The sequence below is a fragment of the Paroedura picta genome, chromosome 11 (genome assembly GCF_049243985.1).
Source record: "Paroedura picta isolate Pp20150507F chromosome 11, Ppicta_v3.0, whole genome shotgun sequence".
Lineage (NCBI taxonomy): Eukaryota > Metazoa > Chordata > Lepidosauria > Squamata > Gekkonidae > Paroedura > Paroedura picta.
The window spans coordinates 1116089-1140925 of record NC_135379.1 but is presented as its reverse complement, the minus strand read 5'-3'; the positions used below and the strand labels follow the sequence as shown (position 1 = coordinate 1140925).

The 24837-nt window shown below is 51.3% G+C and overlaps 2 protein-coding genes across 2 annotated transcripts in view; one reads left to right on the top strand and one right to left on the bottom strand.

The window, feature by feature from the left end:
* The window catches only part of LOC143820921 (unconventional myosin-Ig-like), a 37208-nt gene extending 28697 nt beyond the window's left edge, over positions 1–8511 (top strand). The window contains exon 22 of the mRNA XM_077304334.1: positions 7792–8511. Coding sequence (XP_077160449.1) covers positions 7792–7948 — 157 coding nt within the window. The 3' untranslated portion in view covers positions 7949–8511. The remainder of the gene's footprint in view (positions 1–7791) is intronic.
* A 7329-nt stretch (positions 8512–15840) lies between these two features.
* LOC143820851 (uncharacterized) overlaps positions 15841–24837 on the bottom strand; it is a 9663-nt gene continuing 666 nt past the window's right edge. The window contains exon 2 of the mRNA XM_077304174.1: positions 15841–19199. Coding sequence (XP_077160289.1) covers positions 17961–19199 — 1239 coding nt within the window. The 3' untranslated portion in view covers positions 15841–17960. The remainder of the gene's footprint in view (positions 19200–24837) is intronic.

Genomic DNA, 24837 nt, shown 5'->3' with positions numbered 1-24837 from the left:
AAATGGTTGGTCTTTGTGGTGCCCCGGGGCTCAAACTTTTTGTGCTGCTTCAGAGCAACATGGCTGCCCACTGTCTTTTCCAGTGGCTCTTGTCTTCTCATAATGCAACCAAAGTATGATGGCCTCAATTTTGCCATTTTAGCTGGTAAATCCTACATTATCTGAAAGATTATCTGAGCTTGCAATCCTAAGCAACACACTGAGAAGTACGTTCAAGGAAACACTCAATTGGGTTAAAAGTTATTATCACCTCTTGTAAAAGAATCGAAAGCCTGCAATCTCTGTTTTTTAAAATGGTTTTAATTATTCTCCCCTGAGTTTCAGCTAAAATCTATTTAGCTATCTTATAACCATATTTTAAAAAGTAATTTATACAAACAAATTCAGAAGAACCAGAAGCCCTAGAACAAATAAACCATCAAGGGATAAAGCAGGAGTAGTTAAACTACGGGCCTCCAGATATCCATGGACTACAATTCCCATGAGCCCCTGCCAGCGAACGGGATAAAGCATGAGCCATTTAAAAACAGTGAGAAATGAGACAATTAGACGGCCAAGGGGAGAAAGAAACGGTGCGGAGGAGCTGTCTGTGGTGCTGAAGGCTTGAAGAAGAAACGCTTGTGATGAAACACTGATCTTCCCGTCTACTTTCCAGAACAGCTTGTTCTGGGAGGTGGGGGATGCCTCCAAGATATATATTGAGCCCAAGAAGGTGCACTGCATGTTCAGGGCTGTTTGTCCCAGCAGTGCTTGCAGGATGTTGTAGCATAACTATCTACATGAAGCTGCCTTTCCCTTGGCCCATTAAAGTCAGTCACAGAATCACAGAGTTGGAAGGGGCCATACAGGCCATCTAGTCCAACCCCCTGCTCAATGCAAGATCAGCCCTAAGCATCCTAAAGCATCCAAGAAAAGTGTGTATCCAGCCTTTGCTTGAAGACTGCCAGTGAGGGGGAGCTCACCACCTCCTGAGGCAGCCTATTCCACTGCTGAACTACTCTGTGAAATTTTTTCTCCTGATATCTAGCCTATATCGTTGTACTTGTAGTTTAAACCCAATACTGTGTGTCCTCTCCTCTGAGACTCTGCAGCCAACAGAAACAGCATCCTGCCCTCCCTCAAGTGACAACCTTTCAAATACTTAAAGAGGGCTATCATGTCCCCTCTCAACCTCCTTTTCTCCAGGCTCCTTTTCTCTCAACCTCCTTTTCTCCAGTCTTGTCTACTCGGACTGGCAGCTGCTCTCCAGGGTCTCTGGTAGATAATCTTTCCCATCACCCACTGCCTTTTAATCAGAGATGCCTGAATCAGAATCACACAAAGCTAGAAGGGATCCCCAAGGGCCATCCAGCCCTCCACCTTCTTGGGGACTTAAAAATCACACACTCCTGACAGGGGCTCATCCAATCACCTCCTAAAAACTTCCAATGAAGGCGGCTTCACCACCCTCTGAGCTATTCCATCTTTGAATAGCCCCCGCTGTCAGAAAAGGCTTCCTAATGTTTAAGTGGAACCTCCTTCCCCATCATTTGAACCCACTGTTCCTTGTCCTTGCCTCTAAAGCTTCAACAGGTCTACCTTTTATGTAGTTAAACACAGATATCATATTCAAAAGCCAGCTCTCCTGCCAAACCAGAAAGTGACTGCTGTTTGTACAATCAGTACAATCCTACTTACATTTTAATGTGATACATGCCTTCCCTGGCCCTTGGCCCTGAGACTCTCAAGGTCTGAAGCATAAACCAATATGGAGCAATATAGTGTCTGTGTAAAGGGCCATCAAGTTGCAGCCAACTAGGAGTTGGAGTGTACGCTACTACCCTGTCCTTTCCTCTTCACCTCTTTGATAATTGGGGGAGGGATGGGATTTTTAGCCATCATGTTAGTAGATTGATGTTTTAATGGGAATTTTAATGGGGTTAGTTGTTGTGACCTGCCTCGAGCCTGTTGGGAGAGGCGGGAAATAAATCTAATAATAATAATAATAATTTATGGGGATGCCAGCAAGAGGCTTTTAAACTCCGTGAGAAATAGATGTGGCTTGCCGTGACCTTCCTCTGCAGAGTCTTCCTTGGTGGGCTTCCTTTTCAGTACCAACCCTGCTTACAATATCAGGATATACCATGCTGTCTATAGTTGTAATTGTTTTAATTAGATATGATAAACTATAAATTTTAGTGAGACACATTTTTATTATTGATATATTTTTGTATATGTATGGCTTGATTATGATGTTCACCGGCCTGAGCTGTCAAAACTTGGGAGGGCAGTATATACACTCTGTCATTGTTGTTGTCGTATCACTTAGGGGTGCGCGCATCGGCTCGGTTCGGCCGCCTCGGCACTCACGGAAGCCCAAGGCAGCCAGCACCGTGGCACAGGGAGGAGGGATGGTGGTGGCACGCCAGCCAGTGGCTGCCGGCTGGTGTGTCGCCCCGCCCCTCCTCTCCCCTCCGCGCTGCTGGCCTCCTATGCGCTGCTTAGGGCTCCAGTGATTGCCGAGGTGGCCGAGCCGAAGTGCACAACCCTGCTACACATATCCAACTTCTCCACCTCTCCTCATAAGGCATGGATTCCAACCCCCAACCCTCCAACTGAGATTGAACTTGAGACTTCCTGTATTTGGTAGTCTGTCACTGAGCCTACAAAATGCCACCAATAGCTGGCCATGGCATGCAGAAGGTGGCTGGTTCAATTCCTGGCATCTCCAGTGACAAGGACCAGGCAGCAGGGGATGGGAAAGACCTCAGGCCTGGGAGCCTGGACAGCCCCTGCCAGTCTGAGAAGAGGAGTCTGGCTTTGATGCGCCAGAGGTCTGCTTCCGTTCAAGGCCACTTCATGTGTGGAGGTCTCAGCACTTCACTGAACTGCAGTTACCAAGATCCCTTGGGAGAGACTGTGACGGGGAGCCGGTTTAAGGATTCTCAGGGCCTTACAGAGCACAACTGGCACTGTGACACATGCTGCACAAGTCCCTGTGGGCCCTCCCTCCCAGAGGAAGCTGGAACTTAGGAAGCAACTTTGGCAGCTTCACTTTGCTGAAAACATCTCTCAGACCTTGGGGGGATGCACAAGAGCAATGCGAAGGGGACCTTCACGCTTATGGGGCTTGTGGTCTGCACACAAGCTCAGTGAGTCATGCACATGCTCAGTTACTAACAGCATGCGTATTGCCCTTTTTTCATTCTTGTGGTCCACAAGCCATGTATGAAGTATGAAGACCCTCTCACAATCACAGTGTGAAGGCCCCTAGCCATATAGCACTATGGGGCCCCTAGAACCTCAGGGCCCACAGCACACGCTACACATTCTACCAGAATAAACTTCTGGAGAGCTGCTGGCTCTGAGTACACGAGGCCATTTTTGATGGACCGATGCTGTGATTCAGTGTGAGCAGAGACGACCCGTCAGCCGAAGACGAGTAGACAAGGAATGTTCAAGCTGGTGATGGCATCACCAGCTTGAAATTTTCTTTCTTGTCTACTGCGATTCAGTGTGAGTCAGCCTCGTGTCCATGTATAAAACTGCCCCAAATCATTATGCTAATAAAAGATGGTCCTTGCCAGTGTTCAGTCCCAAGAAACATTGCAGGGGCGCTGTAGGACTACCTGCCGGTGTTTAGAAGAGCGGGAAAGTCTTTGAAAATCATCGGGCCAGGAATGTGCATGTGGGTTTAATTCTGAAAGCAAAATTATGCATGATTAACATGCACAAAACGTTTGTGAGCTTGACAGATGTCTTGTGCTTGTTCTAAGATATCATTCCCTCAATTTCCAAGTGTGAGACTCGAAGCCTCAACTTGTTGAGAGGTGATCACCTTGTTAGATTAGATTTTAATTTGCACTTCTTAACGTTTTGACACTGCAAAGGTGTCCTAGCCAATGAAAGTGCCACCAAGAAGAGCCACGTTGCTTCTGATCTACACACTTGAATTTCCTGCCAAGGTGGCAAGAAGCCCACAGCACTCAGCAGACTGTTATTCTTAATTCTGGCCTCAGGGAACCGAACTTCTGGGGTCAGAACAACCCTTGCAAACTGAGTACATTCATACTTTGCCTTTCACGTACCTGGATTTTTAAAGTGATATATATAGACAGGAAATAGATGAGATATTTTAAAGGCTTTGTCTGTAGTCATTAGCATTTATATGGGTTTTTCCCCTTAAGACTGCTTCACATACAATATCTCAGTAATTTTTACAGTAACCCTGTAAGGCAGTCCTGTGTTATATACCAAAATGTAGATAGGCGAGCTGAGGGGGAGAGAGAGGTGGAGAGCAAGCATGCCTTTCTCTGACCAGTTAGCAAGCCCATGACAGAGATGAAATTTGAACCAGAGCACTTGAATCGCATCTCAGTCTAGTATTGTTGTTATTAGCTGAATTTCTATACTGCCCTCCTGAAACTGGCTCAGGCAACAGGCTTCCTCAGGAGGTGGTGGGTTCTCCTTCTCTGGAAGTTTTGAAGCAGAGGCTGGAGTGCCATCTGACAGAAATGCTGATTCTGTGAACTTAGGCAGATGTTGAGTGGCTGGGCAGAAGGGATTGTGTCTGAGCTTGGCTCTTAAGTCTAGCTGCACCTTGAAGACCAACAAAGTTTAATTCCGGGCAGAAGCTTTCATGCTTCAAATACATTGATTCGGGTGGGTACCCGTGTTGCTCTGAAGCTGTAGAAAAATCCACTTTGCACTGTCAATCCACTTTGCAACTGGATTTTCCTGTGTGAAATGGCCACTTCCATCTGTAAACAGTCACTGACATTGTTTGAAACTGCGTTATTTAGCATGTGTGAAAGTGCCCAGACAGAAGGCTGCAGGGTGGCAAACTGCACACAGCAGTTATAGGCAGGAGCTGTCTTGGGCTTTGAATCCTGCCCTAAGAGATTCTTTCCAGCTCTTTCCCATTTTGCACCATCCAACACCCCTCTGGACTTTTTCCTCCAAAGCTGGAGAAGGGGAAACCAGTGGCCCACTTTGCAGATGTCTGGGAATCAGGGAGATGGTTGCTAGGTAACTACTAGAAAGCTCATTAATGGCTGAGATTAAATCGTGAGCGAAGGGAAGGAAGGAAGGAAGGAAGGAAGGAAGGAAGGAAGGAAGGAAGGAAGGAAGGAAGGAAGGAAGGAAGGAAGGAAGGAAGGAAGGAAGGAAGGAAGGAAGGAAGGAAGGAAGGAAGGAAGGAAGGAAGGAAGGTGTTAAAGTGGGAGGGGGCCCAGGGCTTACAGGCCCTGAAACGACAGGGAGTCCTGGGTGCTCATGGGCTTACCAGTATTTCTGGGTCGCAGTCTATCCTCCATTCCTGTTATTCACTGTGCATCCATGGAAACAGATCTTCCAGATCTTGGGGAGCATCTTATTTTTGCTGCTTCCCCCTTCCTTTCCCACATAGGGAGATCAGCAGTCTCCTTTTATTAATCAATTTAATTATGACTCTGTAGTCATTTGCATGCTTCAAACCCCCCCCCCCTTCAGAGCTGCTTGCGTAGGAAGAACGTTGAAAAGCACATTTCAAACAAGGCGCAATGAAGCCGCGCAAACAAAGGGAGTTAATTGAATGACAACAGTCAAAAGCAATCTGAGTGGGCCGGCAGTGAGACATCCGCGAAATATTCCCCGGGAGGAAACGTGCAGAATTTAACGATTTGTCAAATATGGACCTCCCCAAAATGGGCATTTCACAGCAACCTAGAAATGCCTCATCTGAAAATGCAACACTCTAAAATGTTTTTAATTACAGTCCAAACAGCATCTTTTGAAACAGGCAGCACATGGCCATGTCAGGCAGTCCTTCCTGGCACAACTGGTGCTCCTTGGCCTACATGGCCAAGGGGAACCCAGGAGGTGCTGGCCATGCCATCAGGCCCAGCCGCGGGGAGTCCAAAGGAAAGGACAAGATGCCAGGCCCTTGGCTTGTGCCCCGATTCAAATCTCTTTCGGCATACTAATCCCAGACACCGATGCTAGCAGTCAATTCCCTGCTGGTTCTGACGAGGCCTCTACAGTCCCTGGTGCTTGCGCAGCAAATTGCACAAGATTATTAGGGGAACGTCAGCGGTCTTGCCTTGGTGCTGTGGCAAAGAACCAGAACCATGACTTAAAATGCAAAATATCCTCCCCCACCTCCATGCATAAAACCAGACGTTGGCAGAGAGATGCCAACCTCCAGGTAAACCTGGATTCCTCCTGGAATTACAAGTCATCTCCAGGCTATAGAGCTCAGTTCCTTTGGCGGAAACGATGCCTTTGGAGTGTGGGTGGCAGGGCATTCTACGCCCCTGAGGTCCCTCCCCATCCCCATATTTTACCCTCCCTCGACTGTGCCCCCAAATCTCCAGGAATCTCCCACCCCAACGTTGGAAGCACCAGCTCTGAGGGCATTAGTGCTTAGTCTGGGAATCTTCCCCTCCCTGTGGCATTAGACGAGGAATGGTCAATCACGTCTCTGCCTGCAGATGTGGCCTTTGAGTTGGGGAATTCCTGATGATTTAGAGGTGGAGCCTGGGGGGGGCAGGATTTGGGGAGAGGACAGACCTCAGCCTGGTAATATGCCGTAGACTCCACCCTCCAAAGCAGTCGTTTTCTCCAGGGGAACTGTGCACTTTGGTGGCCAGTGATAATTCCAGACCTCCAGGCCCCACCTGGAAGTTGGCAACCCTACCTTTGAGGCACTCCCAAGGCCGGCCTACTGCAGCCTTGTCCCTGCTCATACTAATATTTTAATCTCTTCCCAGGTGATAGAGGCCGCCCGGTGTTTCATGCTCAAATTTTGCCTAACACCCATCCACCCACAGAGGTTACTCTGCCTTCCTTCAGTCCTTGTGAATTTCATGCTGTGGCACAGCTGAGTCACTGGAGGGGGGGGGCTGAAATAGGCTCAAGGAACCCGGAGGCGTAATCCAGGGGTGGGTGGGTGGACGTACGTGGGTCTGACGCACATACTCCCCCACACACGCGCACACACCCAGGGGATCTGGGTGGGCCGAAGTCCTCTGGCTGTCTTAAGCGGACAGTGGCAGAACTGAAAGATGCAGATTTCCTAGGACTTGTGGATCCCACCTGTGGGCTGAAAGGTCAGCAAATGTCACAAATGAATGGAGAAACTACTCCTCCATGTGTGTGTTGAGTGTTGTCATGTCGCTTCTGACTTATGAATGAATGGCCTCCAAAACATCCTCTTGTTAACAGCCTTGCTCAGGTTTTGCAGCCTGAAGGCTGCAGCTTCCTTGATGGAGTCAATCCATCTCCCGCTGCCTCAACTTTTCCTGCCATAATTGCTTTTTCGAGGGAGTCTTGCATTTTCAGATTCAGGTACCTTTATTGGCATAAGATTTGATATACATAAAACCAAATTTAAAACAAACAAATTCCGGGCATAGACATATGGACAACAGTTGTCAACAGTACAGACTTCTGGGTTTCATGGCCACATCCCTCTGCAGGAAATGGTAATTTCACAAGAGTTCCAGTTTGGGTTGCCAGCTCTGGGTTGGGGATTTTCTGGAGATTTTGTGGAGGGCATGCTTTGGTGAGTGAGCTCAGCAGGGTATGATGCCTTAGATTCCCCCTCCAAAGCTGGCATTTGCTCCAGGGGAACTCTGTCATCTGGAAATCAATTATTACTTGGGAGGTTTCCTGACCCTACCTGGATAGGTGGCAGCCATAGTTCCAGTCACCATGGTCCTGTCCTTTGGGGAAAGGATTTGAAAGTGAGCCCCTAAGTTTATTCTTTATTGCCAAAATAAAGGAAGTAAATAAATACAGCTGTGCTCTACTTCTTTCCCTTCTCCACTCCAGGTTAAAGCTGGAGCTCCGGGTTCAAGTGTCTGACTGTATCCAGCTCAGCCTGAAAGGAAGAAAGAGGCTGGTGACTGTAGAGACGACCAGCGAGGAAGCCCAGCCCAACTTTGCCAAGAGCCGAGATGGTTTTGTGCTTTACTCAGCGAGGAGATGAACAGGGTGGGTGGAGGTTAAGGGGACAACTGGTACAAAGGACCAGAGAATGGGGAGAAGACTGAGAAATCAAGGACTCCAAGTCCCTACCTTGGTTCCATCGCTCAGGGGAACTGGGAATCCGTCTAGCTTGGTTCGAATCCCCACTTCCCATGTGACCTACTTGGGTGTCCTCTGGCTGGTCACCCATTCTCAGTCTAACCCACTTCACAGGATTGTTGCGAGGGTAAAATGGAGAACGATACAAGCCCCTTTGAGTCCTATGAGGGAGAAAGGCGGGTTATAAGTGAAAATCAATAAGTGCATTGGTAGCCCATCCAAACATAGGAAAACCTCCACACAGGGATCAATGAATCTTAACATTGCCCCCCCCCATTAGTATTATAATAAGAGTTAAACTATGTTCAGGGGGAGATGGGAGCCCATTGTGAACTCTTTACATAATCTGGGCATCATCTCTGTTGCAGAGGCTCCTCTGGAAGTTTGGGGCAGCCTTTGTGGGACCCCTTTTCCTTGTCAGGGAGTTGTTGTGGCATCCTTGAAATAAATTCTTTGATGGAGAAACATGCAGGCTGAGCAGGCACGCTTGGGGGGCAGAATCCAGCCCATGGGCAGGGAGGTGCTCAGGAGGCAGGCTGGCCTCAGTCTGCTTTGGGGCCATGCAGGCAAGGGAGAGGGGAGTCGACCCTTCAGCTGCCAGCCCCACTGGCTCCTCGAAAGCAAAACTAAAACTGGCCATCATTTTAAGGTCACTTGAAGGTTGGGAAAATGGGTTTGAAGGGATGTTAGCAAGGCCTGCTGGACTTACAGGAACCTGAACTTACCTGTCCCTCTGCTTCCACCTTCTCCCATTTGCTTTTCACCCCCTTCCCCTACCTTGCCTTGCCTGTGTTGGGTAGATTCAAGCCTTGATCAGCAGCCTGAGGGGCCAGGAGCCATTCTGAGAAGGGAGGAGGACTCTTCCTCGGGTCTTAGCTCCATATTTGCCATCTCTCCTTCTCTTCCCATCTTTGCCTGGCTCTCTCCCGCCTAATGGCTTTAGCAGACTGAGCCGGCATCCTCCAGGTGGGACCTGGAGAGTTCCAGGAATTTCAATATCTACAGATGGCAGGGATCACTCCCCTGCAGAAAATGGCTGCTTGGCAGGGTGGACTCTCTAGGGCATGGGTAGTCAACCTGTGGTCCTCCAGATGTCCATGGACATCTGAAGGACCACAGGTTGACTACCCCTGCTCTAGGACACTATACACCGTGGAAGCCCCCCTGATCCTGCCCTCCCCAGGCTCCACCCCAAAACCTCCAGGAATTTCCAGACCCGGACATGGCAAGTCCAGAAGATGAAGCTCAGAGACATCAGAATAGGGCTCCCTGTAAGCCAGGTTTGCCTTCAGACCGCAAGAGGAGAGGAGATGGTTTGTAACTAGGGCTGGAAATTCCTGGAGCAAGGGGCCCTTGGGGAGGAGAGGGAATGCGATAGAGTCTGTCCTCCAACCAGCCTTTTCCCAGGGAAACTGCCAGGTCTTATATGCAACTGATCCGCCTCCAGTAGGGCTCTCTGCTTGGATATTTACACTTCAAAGAAGGCATTTTCTTTCAAAACATACCTTTCCCCAAATGAGTCAGGGAAGGTGGAGGGGCTCAACCCTTTCCCCCCTTCCACAAATGGCTTCCGTCTTTGCGGTGCTGCCTGTCGCTGTAATAAACCTTCTGGGCAGGAGGACCTTCCACATTTGCTGAGCGGCAGGATTTGCTGCACTTCCTTCTTGGACAAATACTCCCTGGGGACGGGGACCAGCATCCGTGGGCAGAGATGGAGGCAAAGAATCATGACGGACTTTGCTGCACTTCTGACGCTACCGTGGGTCCACCCTCCTATCTGCAGTCAAGAAGGCTTTTAAGTGGCAGAAAGTTCACAGCAGCGTTGCTGGTTCTCACCCGGACGCCCTCTAGAATTCCTTCCGCTGAATGAATCACGGGGGAGAGGAAATGTCCATGAATGAGGGCAGTCACAAACAGAACTTCAAAGAACGGCTTTTGTGTCACAGCAGCACACCTGTTGGCACTGGGACGCTTTCCTGAGAATTTTCCCTTCAGTACCAAGCCGGTCTCATCATGCAGAAGCGACGGGTGTTGACAAAGACGTCAGCCCATGGCAGCTGGATGAGACAGATTGCTCATTTTTAATTGTGAGTCAACTGAGGACACCTACTCTCCTGACAAAGTGCACCCTGAATAATTGGGAGAAGTTGCCAGGAACAGGCTCCACGATCAATAGCATGGAGGCTGTCGAATCTCATCCCACAGGAATTTTTAAGCCAAGGGTGGGGATGTCAGCCTGCAGGTGGGACACAAAATAGGCAATGAAAAACCACCTCTGTTCTTCTCTTCCGTGGACCTGGATGGCCCAAACTACCTCATCAGATCTGAGAAGAGAAGCAGGATCAGCCATGGTTAGTGTTTGAGTGGGAGGCTTCCAGTGATGGCCAGGCCAGCCCACTCTCACCATATCTCAGAAGCTAAACAGGGTTGGCCCTAGTTAGAACTTGGATGGGAGACCAGCAAGGGAGCAGAGGTAGGCAACGGCAAACCACCTCTGCATGTCTGTTGCCTGAAAACCCTTGCAAGTCATCTGCAACTTGACAGCACTTTTCCGTACCACCCATCCTTCTGCTGGGAGTGGGGAGAGGGCAAACCTTTGAGAGTATAGAAACCTTCTGTCGATCCCACACTCACCCCCACTCCTGTTGGCGCAGCGAGATGCATTCCATCAAATGGTATCCATGGGCATGGACGGTGAAAATATCATCTCGCTGGCTTCCTCCCACGCCTCGTGTGTGTGTTCCACCTCTGCTGAAGGACCCTTCTGCCAAACCTATTCTCGGAAACCACTTTTCGTGTGTGTTCCCAATCCACTCAGCAGGAGGAAACTGTCCACGGCTCCCCCCACCCCCCTTGCTGTCCTCTATTTTAGAAGGTTTTCTTGGCACTCTGAAAGCTTCGGGGGCAACCTGACCCATTAGATGCTTTCAAAACCTCTTGGAATAATTTCTGTCTCACTTCACATTTGAAATATTGGTGTGCCATAGCTACTCTTCTGGGACAAGGAAAGTATTCTGTCCTGGCATTTCGGCCCTACAGTCACCATAAGAACAGAAGAGAAGCCATGTTGGATCAGGCCAGTGGCCCATCCAGGCCAGTGTCCAAAACCCAGGTACTAGCAAGGGGTCCACCAGTGAAGCCAGACCACCAGAAGCCCTCCCAATGTCTCTCCTGAGCACCAAGAAAGAGCATCATTGCCCCAGACAGCGTCCCCTCTATACTTTGTGCTTGGTAACCCTCTCCCCAAGTCTCACCCTCAGCCCCCCCCCCCCACAAATCCCCAGGATTTCCCTAGACGGAAGTTGCCCACCTTAAGCCAGCTTATTGTAGGAAATGTGAGCTGGCTGCTGGATGTGGTGCCTGGGAACTATTTGTATGGCACTTTGGAAAGCAGGACAATGGGGCATGCACGATGCGGGCGGATGGGGTGCCCACCCAGCCTGGCGAAGGATTCAAAAGCAATAGCCGCGCTTGTTCTAAATGTGGCCTTTTCTGCAGCTGCTGGAGCACGGCCAGAAAGCAGATCACTTTGTTGATAGTGAAATTATCAAAACTGATCCTGACTGTCATTTTTGTTATATTTCAGGATGCAATCAAAGGATAAACACATTCATACTTTGAAGCATGTGCATATTCCGTTGAATCTTTTATCATGCAAATCCTGCATCAGCTGTACTGGCTAAATATTTGCTTCCAGGCCCAATTCAAAGAGCTGTTTATTCTCTTGGAAGGCTTCCATGGCCTGGGGCCCTCGTACTGGCCAAACTATCTGCAAGTAGACTCCGCTGTGCCAGTAACACTCCTCAGGCCACCCTCTGCCAAGACCCAGGCCACGGGCTCTTCCCATAGTGGATCTTCTCTCTATACATTTAGAGACGTGTCTTATCTGTTCATGGCTCCAGTCTCTGCATTTAAGCATCCGCAGGTGAGGCTGTGATGAGAATTAGATACATCAAGCAGGATGCGCAGTATCTGCTTGGCATGCAGAAGCTCCCTGGTTCAACCCCTGCAGCATCTCCAGTTAAAAGAGCCAGGTAGGAGGTGATGTTGGGAGCCTAATGCTGGGAGCGACTGAGGGCAAAAGAAGAGGGGGATGACAGAGAATGAGGTGGCTGGATGGAGTCACTGAAGCAGCCAGTGCAAGCTTAAATGGACTCCGGGGAATGGTAGAGGACAGGAAGGCCTCAAGGATCGTTGTCCATGGGGTTGCAATGGGTCAGACAAGACTTCGCACCAAACAACAACAGGAGGTGATGCCTTAGGCCCTAGAGGGCTGCTACCAGTCTGAATTGACAAGCCTGACCTTGATGGACTGATGGTTTGATTCAGCCGAAGGCAGCTTAGTGTGTTTCTTGTGCTCTTTGGGAGGGGCCGTGGCTCAGTGGCAGAGCCTCTGCTTGCCATGAGGAAGGTCACCGGTTCAATCCCCAGCAGCATCTCCAGTTCAAAGATCTGGCAGGAGGGGAGCATAGAAAGCGGCTGCCGGTCTGAGCACACAACACCAATTTTGATGGGGCAAGGGTCTGACTCAGCAGGAGGCGATACCACCAAATGCTTCAGAACAGGAATGTCACAGTGCCTGCTTTCTCATGTCTCACTCAGACCGGCTGGGATTTGGAGCAGAGCACACCCTTACTCCTGGTCCAGATGGCCCTGATCGCCCCCCCCCCAAATCTCCCTCCCTGAGCTTAGATCACAGGGAGTAAAAAGAGTAAAGGCTTTTTTCTTGTTCACTTTCTTTTTATTTTGCATAAAGTGCCATGTTCTGTCCGGCCCCCTCCCCATGTCCTTCCCCCTTCCCTGCCTGTTGGAAAGGAGAACCCCACAAGAATACAAGTCAACACAATGTATAAATCAAACATTTACGCAAATCTCACATAGTAAATATTATACAAACAAATTTCAAACACCATCTGGAGGGGAAAGCCCCCTCCTTCTTTTCTTTTGCACAGAGTCTCTGTGAAGTTCCTCCCGCAGTGCCCGGTTGGGTCAAGAATGGCGGTGACCCCCCCTCCCCCCTTGCAGCACTGGCCATTCAGGCTTCCCTGCGAGCAGGAAGCTTTGGGACAAGCATCGGGGGGGGGGGGAGGGAAGTAGCCCTTGTGCTCCAGGGACCCTTTAGGGCAGGGGGAGCCAAACTGTGGCTCTCCAGATGTGCATGAGCAGGGGATCATGGGAATTGTAGTCATGGACATCTGGAGAGCCACAGTTTGGCCACCCCAGCTCTAGGGCATCTTTTCGGTTTTGCGTGCTTGTTTAGGACACCAAACCCAATTTATGTCAGGGTCAAAGTGGCTGGGAGAAATAAATAGAAAACCAAACATTGCTAGGAGTTTTAAATGTCTCAGTTGTAGTTGCCAACCCCCACGTGAGAATACAAAGAAAAAGTGGCCTGTCAGTAACTTCGAAGCCAATGTGCAGAGAAGCTGACCGACTGGCCACGGGGAAGTATGAAGTAGCAGAGTAGTCTCTCGTTCAGATCAACAGCTAATGCCAAAACCCGGACCAGTTAAAAGACACGTTTTCACAGCTTACCTCAGTGGCTAAGCTACAATATAAAAATATCAGGATCACCAACCAAAAATCATTGCATGAACACTGTATCCTGAAGGACTCAATCTTGTTTTTTATAACTTTCTTTTTAAGAAGGACTTGGCCCATTTTGAGCTTTTGCTATTTCAATTGACACCACCTGTCCTTGGTAGTGACCAGCGTTTTCTACCTTACTGAAGATCAGTTTTCTGCTTGTCAGCAGGATTTTAATTGAACACAGCTGAGTTTATTATGTAGTTAACTTTGAATTGGTTGTTTTAACTTGGTTTTGTACTCTTTCTCACTTGAGTCATCTTGCAAGTCAGCTTCAGAGTTGAAGGTAACACTTGCTGTTATATTTAGTAAGCAGAACACACAAATGCGATTGTTTGTATGAGTTTATTCAACAATTTTGGTTGATAATCCTGATATTTGTATAATGTAGCTGAGCCACTGAGGAAAGTTGTGAAAACGTGTCTTTTAACCAATCCACGTTTTGGCTTTAAGTTACTGATGATCTGAATGAAAGACTACTCTTCTGCTTCATTCTTTGCCTGGCCAGTCTGTCAACCTCCAGGTGAGGCTAGGAGTCTTCTCAAACTGATCTCCAGAGGACAGATACCAGTTCTCCTGGGGGAAGGGGCTGTTTCAAAAGGCAAAGCCATCCATTTTGAGGTTTCTCCCCTCTCCAAACTCTTCCAGGATTTTCCCAAGCTGGAATTGGCAACCGAAACCCCGATTCACCCCCCCCCCCCAGGAATGTTATGTTCTAATCATACTAACTGTCCCAATCCACCCTGAAGAGTAAAGTACTCAGGAGAATTACAAATCAATTCCCAAAGAAAGAACCACATAAATAGAGAAAATCAAAACTTAAATAGATCATGTTGACATGCACAATTTCCCCATAGGAAAAGATATTTACACAGTAATGTATACCTCAGCATTTCCACCAGAGGGGAAATGCTGGTTTAGCAGCAGCTCGGAAGGATCGAAATCTCCTACAGGCCCAAGGGTTATGAGTACCTTCTGCCGTGTGGGTGGGGGTCACCTTCAGGGCTTCTCTGGGCGGCTCTCCGTCGGGGGGCTAGGAGAACTCTTCCAGCGTTCTGGAGCCCCACCATCCAGTTGTGCAGAGATGCGTCATCTCCAACAGCTCCTCTGGCGTTGTGGGCTAGGCAGAAGGCTCTGTGCACTCCGGGCTTTAACTTTTAGGCCAAGAAAGGCTGAATTACGTGATGGGGATAAATTACGTGAATTAGGAAATGTGCGTACATCAGCTGATGGTCTGCACGGGTTTTGTGCCTCTGTCTGCTGTAATTCAGGTTTGGTCCCTGTTGCGACCCCTGGCCCACGCAAACAAGTTATCTACATATCGGCTTATGTGTGTTCAAGCCTAGTTTCAGAGCCATGAAGGACTAGAAACTTTGCACATTTGTAACGCTGAGATTCTCAGCATGCTGTTTTTTGCTGCCCCACATGGACTCCTGTCTTAGGGGGAGCCACGGAAAACTCACAGCTCTGGCCCTGCAGTCCAAACTGGTTGCTTCCCACAACCTGGGCACGGATGCCCCAGCCTGGGAGACAGGCTTTCAAAGATGGCTCCCGCTGCTCCAGCCCTAGAAAGACACTCTCCAGACCAGACTTCAGTTGCAGACTTTGGATCTTTTATAAAAAGAAGTAATTGGGCTAAACCCATTATTACAGATAAGGATTCACTCAGGTATAAAAATATATGTACACATTAATGATACAGCAGGTGTGCCTCAATAAAGTGACTTTCTCTGTCCTGCATCAACACGCTTCTAGCTACTTAGGCAAATGTATTCTGTGAGTGGCCAGAGGTTAGATAGCGCTTGGCAGTGGAACACATGCTTTGCATGTATAAGGTCCCAGGTTCAAATCCTGGCATCAATAGTGAAGGGGCAACAGGGATGGGAAAGGACTCAGTCTGAGGCCTTCAAGAGGAACGGCCACTCCAGGCCAGGAGGAGGCAGAGCCTTGAGCAAAATGCTCTTCCAGCCCCATGTCCACATAAAGGACAGGGGCTCCTGGGGGCGTGGCCCTTGGAGTGGACAAACGGGACCACAGATTGAAGTGGCTGGCTGGTATCGCACTGCAGTCCTCGTGGCAATGCGTTTTGCCACTGACAGCTCAGAGTGACAAATGTCTGCCCCAAATATCGGGGTGCCAAGCCAGCTGCCCTGAGCTGAGACTAATGCACCCTTCCCTCCCTCCCTCCCTCCCTCCCTCCCTCCCACGAAGCCTGAGGACTGCTGTTCAGTGAGAAACGCCTGGGATCTCCGATACAGAATTCTGTACCTTCTTCAAACGACCGTTCCCAGGATCTGTCGGAGGAGGCAAGGCCAGCTGAACAGGTCTAATATGAATCTATTTGGATAGTGCAGCTAAGGCCCCCTGAAGCCTGGAGTTCTTTATGAAAAGCCACAAATTCTGTGAGGAGAAATCCCACACTCAGCAGGTGCCTCCACTCAGTTTTCAAATTTAGAATGGCTAGCTGATTCTTAAACATACTAAAATTAATTTACACTTTGCTTTTTCAACCCAATGGGGACCCCAAAGAGTAACGTTCTCCCCTTCTGCGTTTTATCCCCATAACAACAACCCTGTGAGGTAGGTTAGACTGGCCCAAAAACCTCCATCGCCCGCATGAGGCTTTGGACCGGGGTCTCTCCAATCTGAGTCCAGCCCTCTAGCTGTTACATGACACTGGCTCATTTCTTGAGGAGGGGCCTGGAATAGAATGGCCCTCCCGCCCTGCTCCTGACCGGCACTCTGCACAACCCAAGAGCCAAGCATTCCGTGTGGGCCAGGAGACTAACGCTGGCCACCAGATTCACTCTCAGGCTGCTGGGCTTGGATCACAGCACAGCTCACTGATTTCGAGACCTTTTTCATGTACTCATCCAGCTGGCCAGCCACTGGCTTCCTGGATTTGGTCAACCATCGCAACAACAGCTGACCCTAAATCAGTGGGCACAAGAAGGGTCAGATCTTGCTGGCCTCATGCTTCCCTTGAGTGGAAACAGATCCAGTTCAAAAGTGTTTCCTGTAGCTAAGTGATGGCACATGCAGGAGGTGCTGAGACTTTGTCCCCCTTTGTGATCAAGGCACAGCAAGCTGATAACATGACACCAGGAGGAAGCAGCACATGTGCGTCAGAGGAGACCCTCTCCACTGACACCACATGTGGAACTAAAGAGGGAGGATGGGGCCTTTTGCAAAGTGGACCCCTGTTGCCAGGAATCAGCTCCATCATCCCCTCTTCATGCTCTCTCTCTGTCTCTCTCTTTCTCTCTCACACACACAAAGAACAACTAAGCAGGCATGCTTTGGTTGCTGACACCCCATGCATGTAGCCCAGTCTTGGACTTAGAAACAAATATGAAGCAAAATCTTGATGCTAGGGAATTCTAAGAGCAATAAAGGGATTTTAGAAAAGGCAAGCTAGGGTCAAGTGCAGGAGCGCCGGAGAGACCAAGAGGCTCTTGGGAGTAGAAGCTCTGCAGAGACCAGGGACTTTTAACCATTAGGACGGGATCCAGGCAGGCCTGAAAAGTCCCAATTTTGCCTGCGGGAAAATTTAAAATGGAATTTCAGGGGTGAGGGGGTTCCCTCCCCCCATCATCTGGATTTTGAGGGAAATTTCCAATTTGGCTGGTGAGATTTCTCAGGGCACCCCAACCCCCTTCTCGGCCTGGCCCACCCCCTGCCGGCCAAGTTCCCCTTCCTCAAGGTTTCTGCTCAGAGCCAAAATGCCAACAGGAGCCAGAGATTCCGCCAAAGCTGCCCTCAGGCCTTTGCCCAGACACACCAGACACACCAAGTAGCAATCGTGGCCTCTGGTGGTGCTCCTGCAGCCGCTGCAGCCGAGACATCTGTGCAGCCAAAAGCAGAGGCTGGATCTAACTCATCTGAGCCGGCTCACATGGCCGCAACAGTGGGAATTAACGGGGAAGCATTAGAGGAGAAAGCCAGCGGCCGATGGCTATGGCACAGATGACGCCGCCAGGCCTCCGCTGCAGATCCGAGGCCAGGCAGATGTCTCCAGATCCGACCCCATCTCTTCCTCCACCCCCTCCTCCACTCGTATCCTTTGTCTTCCCAGGAAACTTTTGGAGACAAAGGAACAAGCCATAAAACCAGCACTCTGGAAAGGGGACGCCGCACTGGCCTCTCCCGAAGGAATGCAGCCGCCTTTGCTCCTGAGCCCGTCAGCCCCCCCCCCCCCCAGCACCGACCCCTCTGCAGAGGGGAGAGCCAAGCGGTCGCTCCTGCCCCTCCGGGTGCGGGTGCGGGTGCGGGTCCGCGCGGGCCTCTCCGGCTTTGCTGCCAGCAGGCGTCTCCGGGGTCCGGGTCCGTCAGCGGTGCAAGAGGCGGGCGAGGTGGTCGCGGGGGGCGGCGGCGCCTTCGCTCTTGAGGTCGGCGAAGACCTGCGCGAAGTAGTGCGGGTCGGCGTTGATGCGGAGCATGTTGGCGCTGGTGGCGCGGATGATGCGCAGGCAGCGGGCCCAGAAGGCGTCCTTGGAGGCCTCCACGAGGAAGGGCTTGAGCGGGTAGGAGATCTCGTGGCCCATGTAGGAGTAGGCCAGGTAGAGGCAGGTGAGCAGGGCGGCCTGCAGCTCGCGCTCGCTGCCCACGCCGTCGCCCTCGATGGCCTCGCGGCACAGCAGGTACACGAAGACCACGTTGGCGGGCGTGACGAAGGCCTCGTCCTGCCAGCCCTGCAGCAGCAGCGCCCGGTCCACGCCGCGCAGCCACGCGATGGGCTCGCCGGGCGACAGGCGCTTGAGGCGGTAGCAGCGCCGGCACAGGAACTCCCCCAGGCACTTGAGCAGCTCGCTCGTCGACGCCTGCACCACCACCCGCCGCGGCCACGCCGGACCGCCCCCGGGCGCCGGGAGGGGGGCGCCGGCCGCGCAGGGCCGCCAGGGCACGCCCAGCGCCGCCCACTTGGGCGCCTTCTGCCGGCTCAGCGGGGCCACGCGGGGCAAGGGCGGGGGCTGGGGCACGGGGGGCGCGGGGCCCTTCCCCCCTCGGCCGCCCCGCCGCTTGGTCGAGGCCACGAGCCGCTTCCAGGGGAGCCCCGCGGCGCCCCCCTCGCCCTCGCCCCCCGGCGGAGACAGCGAGAGCCCCGCGCCCATCGCCCCCCCCCCCCTCACCGCCCGCGCCCCCCCGCGCCCATCGCCCCCCGCCCGGCACCGCCACGCAGCCAGGCAGGCAGGCAGGCAGGCAGGAGGACGGAGGCTGGGCGCCGAGAGCGTCTCTGCCCGGGGAGGCGGGCGGCCCCGCAACCGCAAGCAGGCGCACCCTCCGCCCCCCGCCCGCCCGCCCGCCCGCCTGCCTGCCTCTCGCCTCTCGCGCTCCCTCTGCCGCCCCGACTGGGAAGCCCGCCCGCTGCCCGGTAGAGTGCCGCTCGCCAGGGAGGCTCCGTCCGTCCCGGGAGCCCGCGGGGACCCACGCTGCGAAGGACCCGGCCGGACCCGCCTCTCCCTCCTCCTCCTCTTCTCCCCCCCCCCCGCCCGCCCGGCGACGGCCGAAAAGCAAGCGAGGCCCGAGGGGGTGGCCACGCCCGCCTCTGTCTCGGCTCCCTGGCCTGCCTTGGGGGCCCAAGATCGGATGAAGAAGAAAAGAGTTGGGTTTTATGCCCCACTTTTGACCCATCGCCTGCCTTCCTCTTCCCACAGATGGTGGGGCTCAGAGAGCTCTAAGAGAATTGCTCTGTGAGAACAGCTCTAAGAGAACTGGGACTAGCCCAAGGTCAGCTGACAGTATAACCCAGATAAAAACGCTACTGGCCAAATTAAACCCCCACCACTTCAGGACAGCTGCAAGTTAATCATCTTCTTCCTCCTCATCCAGAGTAACTTTTCAAAGCACATTAACAAGCTGGATGGAAGAAAAATAAAAGCATAGATCACAGTAATAAATAGATTAGGCCCATTATATTTTTAAAATCACCTTTATCGATGAGCTGGAGAGAAGCCTGCCAGCCAAGACCTCCTTCCCAAGGCCTGGTCTCCCGGCTCATTACTTGGTTTGAGAGACGGCTCTCCTGTGTTGGCCCCCTTCTTCCCTTTGAGGCTCACCTGTTGCCCACTTCTTTGTGTTTTAGGTGCCAGGCCAAAGCACTTCTTCTTACCCAGGCTTTTGATTTGGGAGCTGATCTTTTAAATCGGTTTTACAGTCTGCTCTGCCAGTCTGGGCCCCAGGTATATGTTCCCTGCAGGGCCCTTCACTCTGCAGGTGCAAATCTGTTGGTGATCCCCAGCCCATGGGCCAGGGCCTCTTTGATCCTGGCCCCGACCTGGTGGCATGAGCTCCTGGAAGAGCTGAGGGCTCTAATGCAGTGGTCCGGTCAACGCTTGACAATTTTACTGAGGCCTGGGGGGGGTAGTCTTTGGCCGAGGGACGCCACCACCACCGCCCGAGCCCCTGCTCCACTTGCTTTCCCGCCGGTGCCCCTGACTTCCCGCTGCCCGCTGGGGTGCACTGTCAGTAGCAGCTGAGCAGTGCCATGCCGAGCGGGAGCCCCAGCCGTGGTGGCCTCTGGAGAACAACAATGGTGAGTCGGCGGCAGAGTGGCAGGGCAGTCCCTGAGGCAGCAGCTGGGGAGGAGGACAAGGAGGAGTCGAGGCCCAGTACCAACTGACCTACGGACCGGTTCCAGTCCCCGGACCGGGGGTTGGGGACAGCTGCTCTAATAGGACCCACACAGTTCAGCAGGACCTGCAAAAAGGAGCTCTTCGGCCAGGTATTCAATTGAGGCTGGGGCAGATAAGATCATGGGGCCCCTCCTCAGAATGGCCAGAACATCAGGCTAGCTCCCCTTTAACACCCCGCTGAAGACACAGGCTGGGGGTTCATGGAGCGCAGGGAAGGGGATAGTGAGGTAGGGAATTAAAGTATATTTTGGCTACTGGGGGGATTGAAAGGGTTGGGATTCATGTGATTTTATTGCAGGGGTTTTATTTTGTAACTTGCCATGAGCCAGCTTGTCTGGGAGTGGTGGGCAATAAATCCAGTCATCCTCATCCTCCTCATCAGTGTGAAAGAGGGAGGGGGAGAGGGCAGACAAAGAGAGGCACCCACTCAGGGAGATGACACCTACACATCCTTGGGGTGATGTAGCACCTTCTCCTCCCCCCCCTTCAGGCATGCTGAGTCGCTCACTCCAGCACTTGCAGCCCACTGAGGTCCCGCCCAGTTTCACCTCCAGCATGGAACCAGCATGGAGTGCGAAACCCAACTTCCTTCCGTCTCCCACTGTGGGTCTTCTCTGCAGCATGCCACCGTCAGTAGAGCTGTGATATTTGGAGAAAGTTAATTTTTTTGTCTCATCCCCTTAAAAATAGGTCTGGCCTTATGCTCGCTTGCTATTTTGGTGGTGCCTTTGTCAGCGGAGAGAAGGAAGGGGAGGGAAAGAGCTTGTTGCACAAACAAGAAAATAAACTTAAATAGATCTATCTATATCTAAAATAAGAGGTTTCAGCCTTGAAGTGAGTTACATAATAGCCTGTGGGCAGGCTGCATGAGGGAGAACTGCGTGGCAGAAAGGGACGATTCGCAGCTGTTCCTGACACCCTCGGATGATGCAGCAGTGAAAAAAGGTGATCCACGAAATCAGCCTTTCTCAACTCTTTTTATTTATTTATTTATTTCAATTTATTTCAATTTATTTCAATTTATTCCCCGCCACTCCCTGGCCGCCTCGTGGCGGGTTACAGCATTTTAGAAAATCCCCATTAAAACACCAATTAAAAGACATTTAAAAAACCTCAACATGGCAGAAAACCCACTCCCAACCCAACCCCCACTACAGAGGTCTGATGATGTACTACTCAAACTCCGGGCGGGGGGGGGGGTGTCAATCTACCTCGCCAGCCCCAGCCTCAACCATGGACCTGAGAAACCCCTGAAACATTCTTCAGGCTTCAAGAAACCCCAGAAGTGGCTTGATTGTGCCACATATGGTGGGGAAGCAGAGCTGTGGACACGCCCACCCAGGGCCCCTCCCTTCCCAGGATCAGCCTCAAGCATCCAGGATCAGTATCCGTCCAGCCAGTGCTTGAAGACTGTCAGCGACTGGTACCCTCTGAAAATTCCTTTAGAAAAGGAACCATGTGCCAAGGTGCAAGGAGGAGGATACCCGTTCGTCACAGAGTCCTAGATTTGGATGGGCTGAGGCCATCTATTCAACTTCCTACAATCACCCCAGTTCTCCAGGGTCATCTAGTCCAACTGACCGGACGATGCAGGAAATACAGAACTGCCCCCCCACTCCCTCCTTGGCCCCTGCTCCATGCCCAAAGAGTTATGGGGGACTCAAAAGTCTTCACTTGCGATTTTGTCAAAATAAATGGGTAGGTGTTAATGTGCTGCTGTATTTTGGGTCACACCTGTGATTGTTTCTAACTTACCGTATTTGCCAGCGTATAAGACGACCCTCCAACATTTCCACTCAAAATATAGAGTTTGTTACATTACATTACAGTATTATGGGCCACTATGGGCAGCTATGTCTATCCCAACTGAAGTGCACCCGGCGTATAGGACCCCCCCCCACTTGGAGGCATGTTTTTCAGGGGGGGGGAAGTAGTCTTATACGCCAGCAAATACTGTAATTCATCCTCAAATGAATGAGCACCATTGCTCTTTTCCGCCATCTACTGATCAGAATTTCTTACTACACTAACATTTATTTCTGTAGGACCAAGTTTGAGTCCAGGGGTACCTTTGACATCAATAAAGTTTCATTCTGGGTTTAAGCTTTCATGTGCATGCACATTTCAGTATATCTGAAGGAGCGTGCATGCACATGAAAGCTTAAACCCAGAGTAAAACTCTGCTGGTTTTCAAGGTGCCCCTGGACTCAAATTTGGTTCTGTTTCTTCAGACAAACTCGCAACCTGCCTGACTGTATTTATTTCTGTAGCCCCTTTCCTCCTGGTCCTGTTTCCTTTGCAGGGAGGCTGCAGTGTCATGCAATGGTTAGAGAGTTGCAACCAGGTTCTGGGACACCCAAAGGACATTCTTCTTAACTCCATGAGTTTCTTAATCGTTGAATTCACTGCCGTAAACATAGTGACGGCCACATGTGCTGGCTTTAGAAGGAGGTGAGACAAAGGCCTGGAGGAACGGACTATCAGCTGCCCCCAGCCATGGTGTCTCATGCAGATCTGTGGAGCCCAGGGCTAGGAGGCAGCATCAGGGGGCTTGGTCTCTCTGCCACATCTTTCAGGTTGACCACAGTCTGCCTAACTAAACAGGCTGCTTTTCTAATTCAGCAAGGCTCTTCTGATAGTCTTATGCTTTAATCCTCACTCTACTATGGAAATAGTTTGTTTCTTTTGTAATCTTCAGTCTAACCTTCCTCACAGGGTTGTTGTGAAGAGAAAATGGAGGAAAAGATAACGTTACAAACTGCTTTGGGCCTCCCCTGGGGGGGGGAGGCAGAGTATAAATGACAGCAATTGAACAAACGAACAAACAAATAGATATTTCCAAGCAGGCACTGATCAGGGCTACATTCTGGGAAGCTGAGTCCAAGGAAACTGCACATCCCTTCCTTTTAATGCAAAAGCACAGTGGTCCTGCTAGCTTGATTTCCCCACAGTCAGGAGCTTCCTTGCCGGTGCAAGGAGGGGAAACAAGGATATTTGTCCGATGAGTTTAGGATAATGTGCTGCAATTTGGCCCCTGTGTGCTCCGCAGCATCATAAAATAACCAGATGCATGTTCCAAAATGTCAAAGTACAAGAGACCACCTCCCTGTTTCCATGCCTGTTCTGAAAAAAATGCTCTGCGGACACACCAACTGCGTCTGTTCCCGTATTCAGAAAACGTCTCTGGGCTCTTCGAGGCCTTTTTGCTGCTCCAGATAAATAAAATGATGTATCTAGATGAAAATGTTGCATCCCGTCCCCCACATGTACCCTGCAGAATCCTGAGCAGCCTCCTCAGAGCATTCTAGCCTTAAACCTTCAGCACTGGCACAGTCTCAGCACCGGTCCAGCCTAGCTTGGCATGGTACAGTCTCTGCAAAGAAGAAAACATTCCAAGAAGCTCAGGCCTCATCAGCACTACTCAGTCCAGCAAGGAATGACATGCTGATGCTGCTCCACGGTCAGCCATGCATGAGAGCAGGCATCCAGGGCTCCATCCTTCCCTACTGTACCTCTGCAATGAAAAGGCCTGAAAGGCAATTTGTTGATCTGAAGAAGTCAGCACAGAATTGTCTCTAGCAGGTTCCACCAGACTAACCTGGCCAAGTGAGGGAGGACCTGACTGGCAGTCTTTAAGCAGTGCCTGGATGGATCCTTCTCCTGGATGCTTGAGGCTGATCCTGCACTGAGCAGGGGGTGGGACTAGATGGCCTGCATGGCCCCTTCGCACTCTAGAGTTCTCTCCTGTATGCGGGGGCTGGGAACTAGGAATTTGTGGCAACAGGTTGTTTTAACACTATAATGTAGTGATTCTGATTTTGTAAAGAAAGCTGTCCTGTGGGGCTGATGGCCCAGGAGCCAAGGCAAGTTAAGAACAAGGAAAATTGCACTGTGGCTGCTGCTGGATTGAGGGTGATCCAGAAGATCATCTTTGTGTGGAAGGAGCCCTCTCTGCAACGCCACTTAGCTGGCCTCAACACTTTGAGACCTCATCAGGCCAGCTTTGTCCTTCCTTCTGCTGCAAGAAGGCTCGGCCCCAGCCCCCCCCCCCCCCCCCGGACACCAAGGCCCCTCCCACAGCCCAATAGGATTTCCCAGCATGTGGTCTGGATTGGGTGGCCCTTGGCACGCAACCATCTGGCAAAACAGGAGGACGAGGCTTCAACGTTCCTGAGGAGGCCTTTGGTGTTTTCATTAGATGCATTGATAACAATGCATGAGTCACGTGCTCCTCGCATCCCACAAACTGCTCTGTAAGGAGACGGTTCGGAAAGATGTTTTGGCAAAAGGGCAGGGATGGTGGTCTAGGCTTGTGTGCATATATTACCTGTTGCTGTGTGGTCTCTGCATCGTTTGGCACATCATGCTAATGGCTGTGCTTTGCTTCAGCTGTTTTCAGATGTGTTCTCAGTTTCTGATTTCTGCAGTACAAATCCTACTGTATTGGCTCTCTTTGCCCCTCTCTCTCTCTCTCTCACACACACACACACACAGATTGTGGAATGGGCTGCCTATGGGGTGGGGAGCTCCCCCTCACTGGCCGTCTTCAAGCGGCGGCTGGAGAGATCCTTCT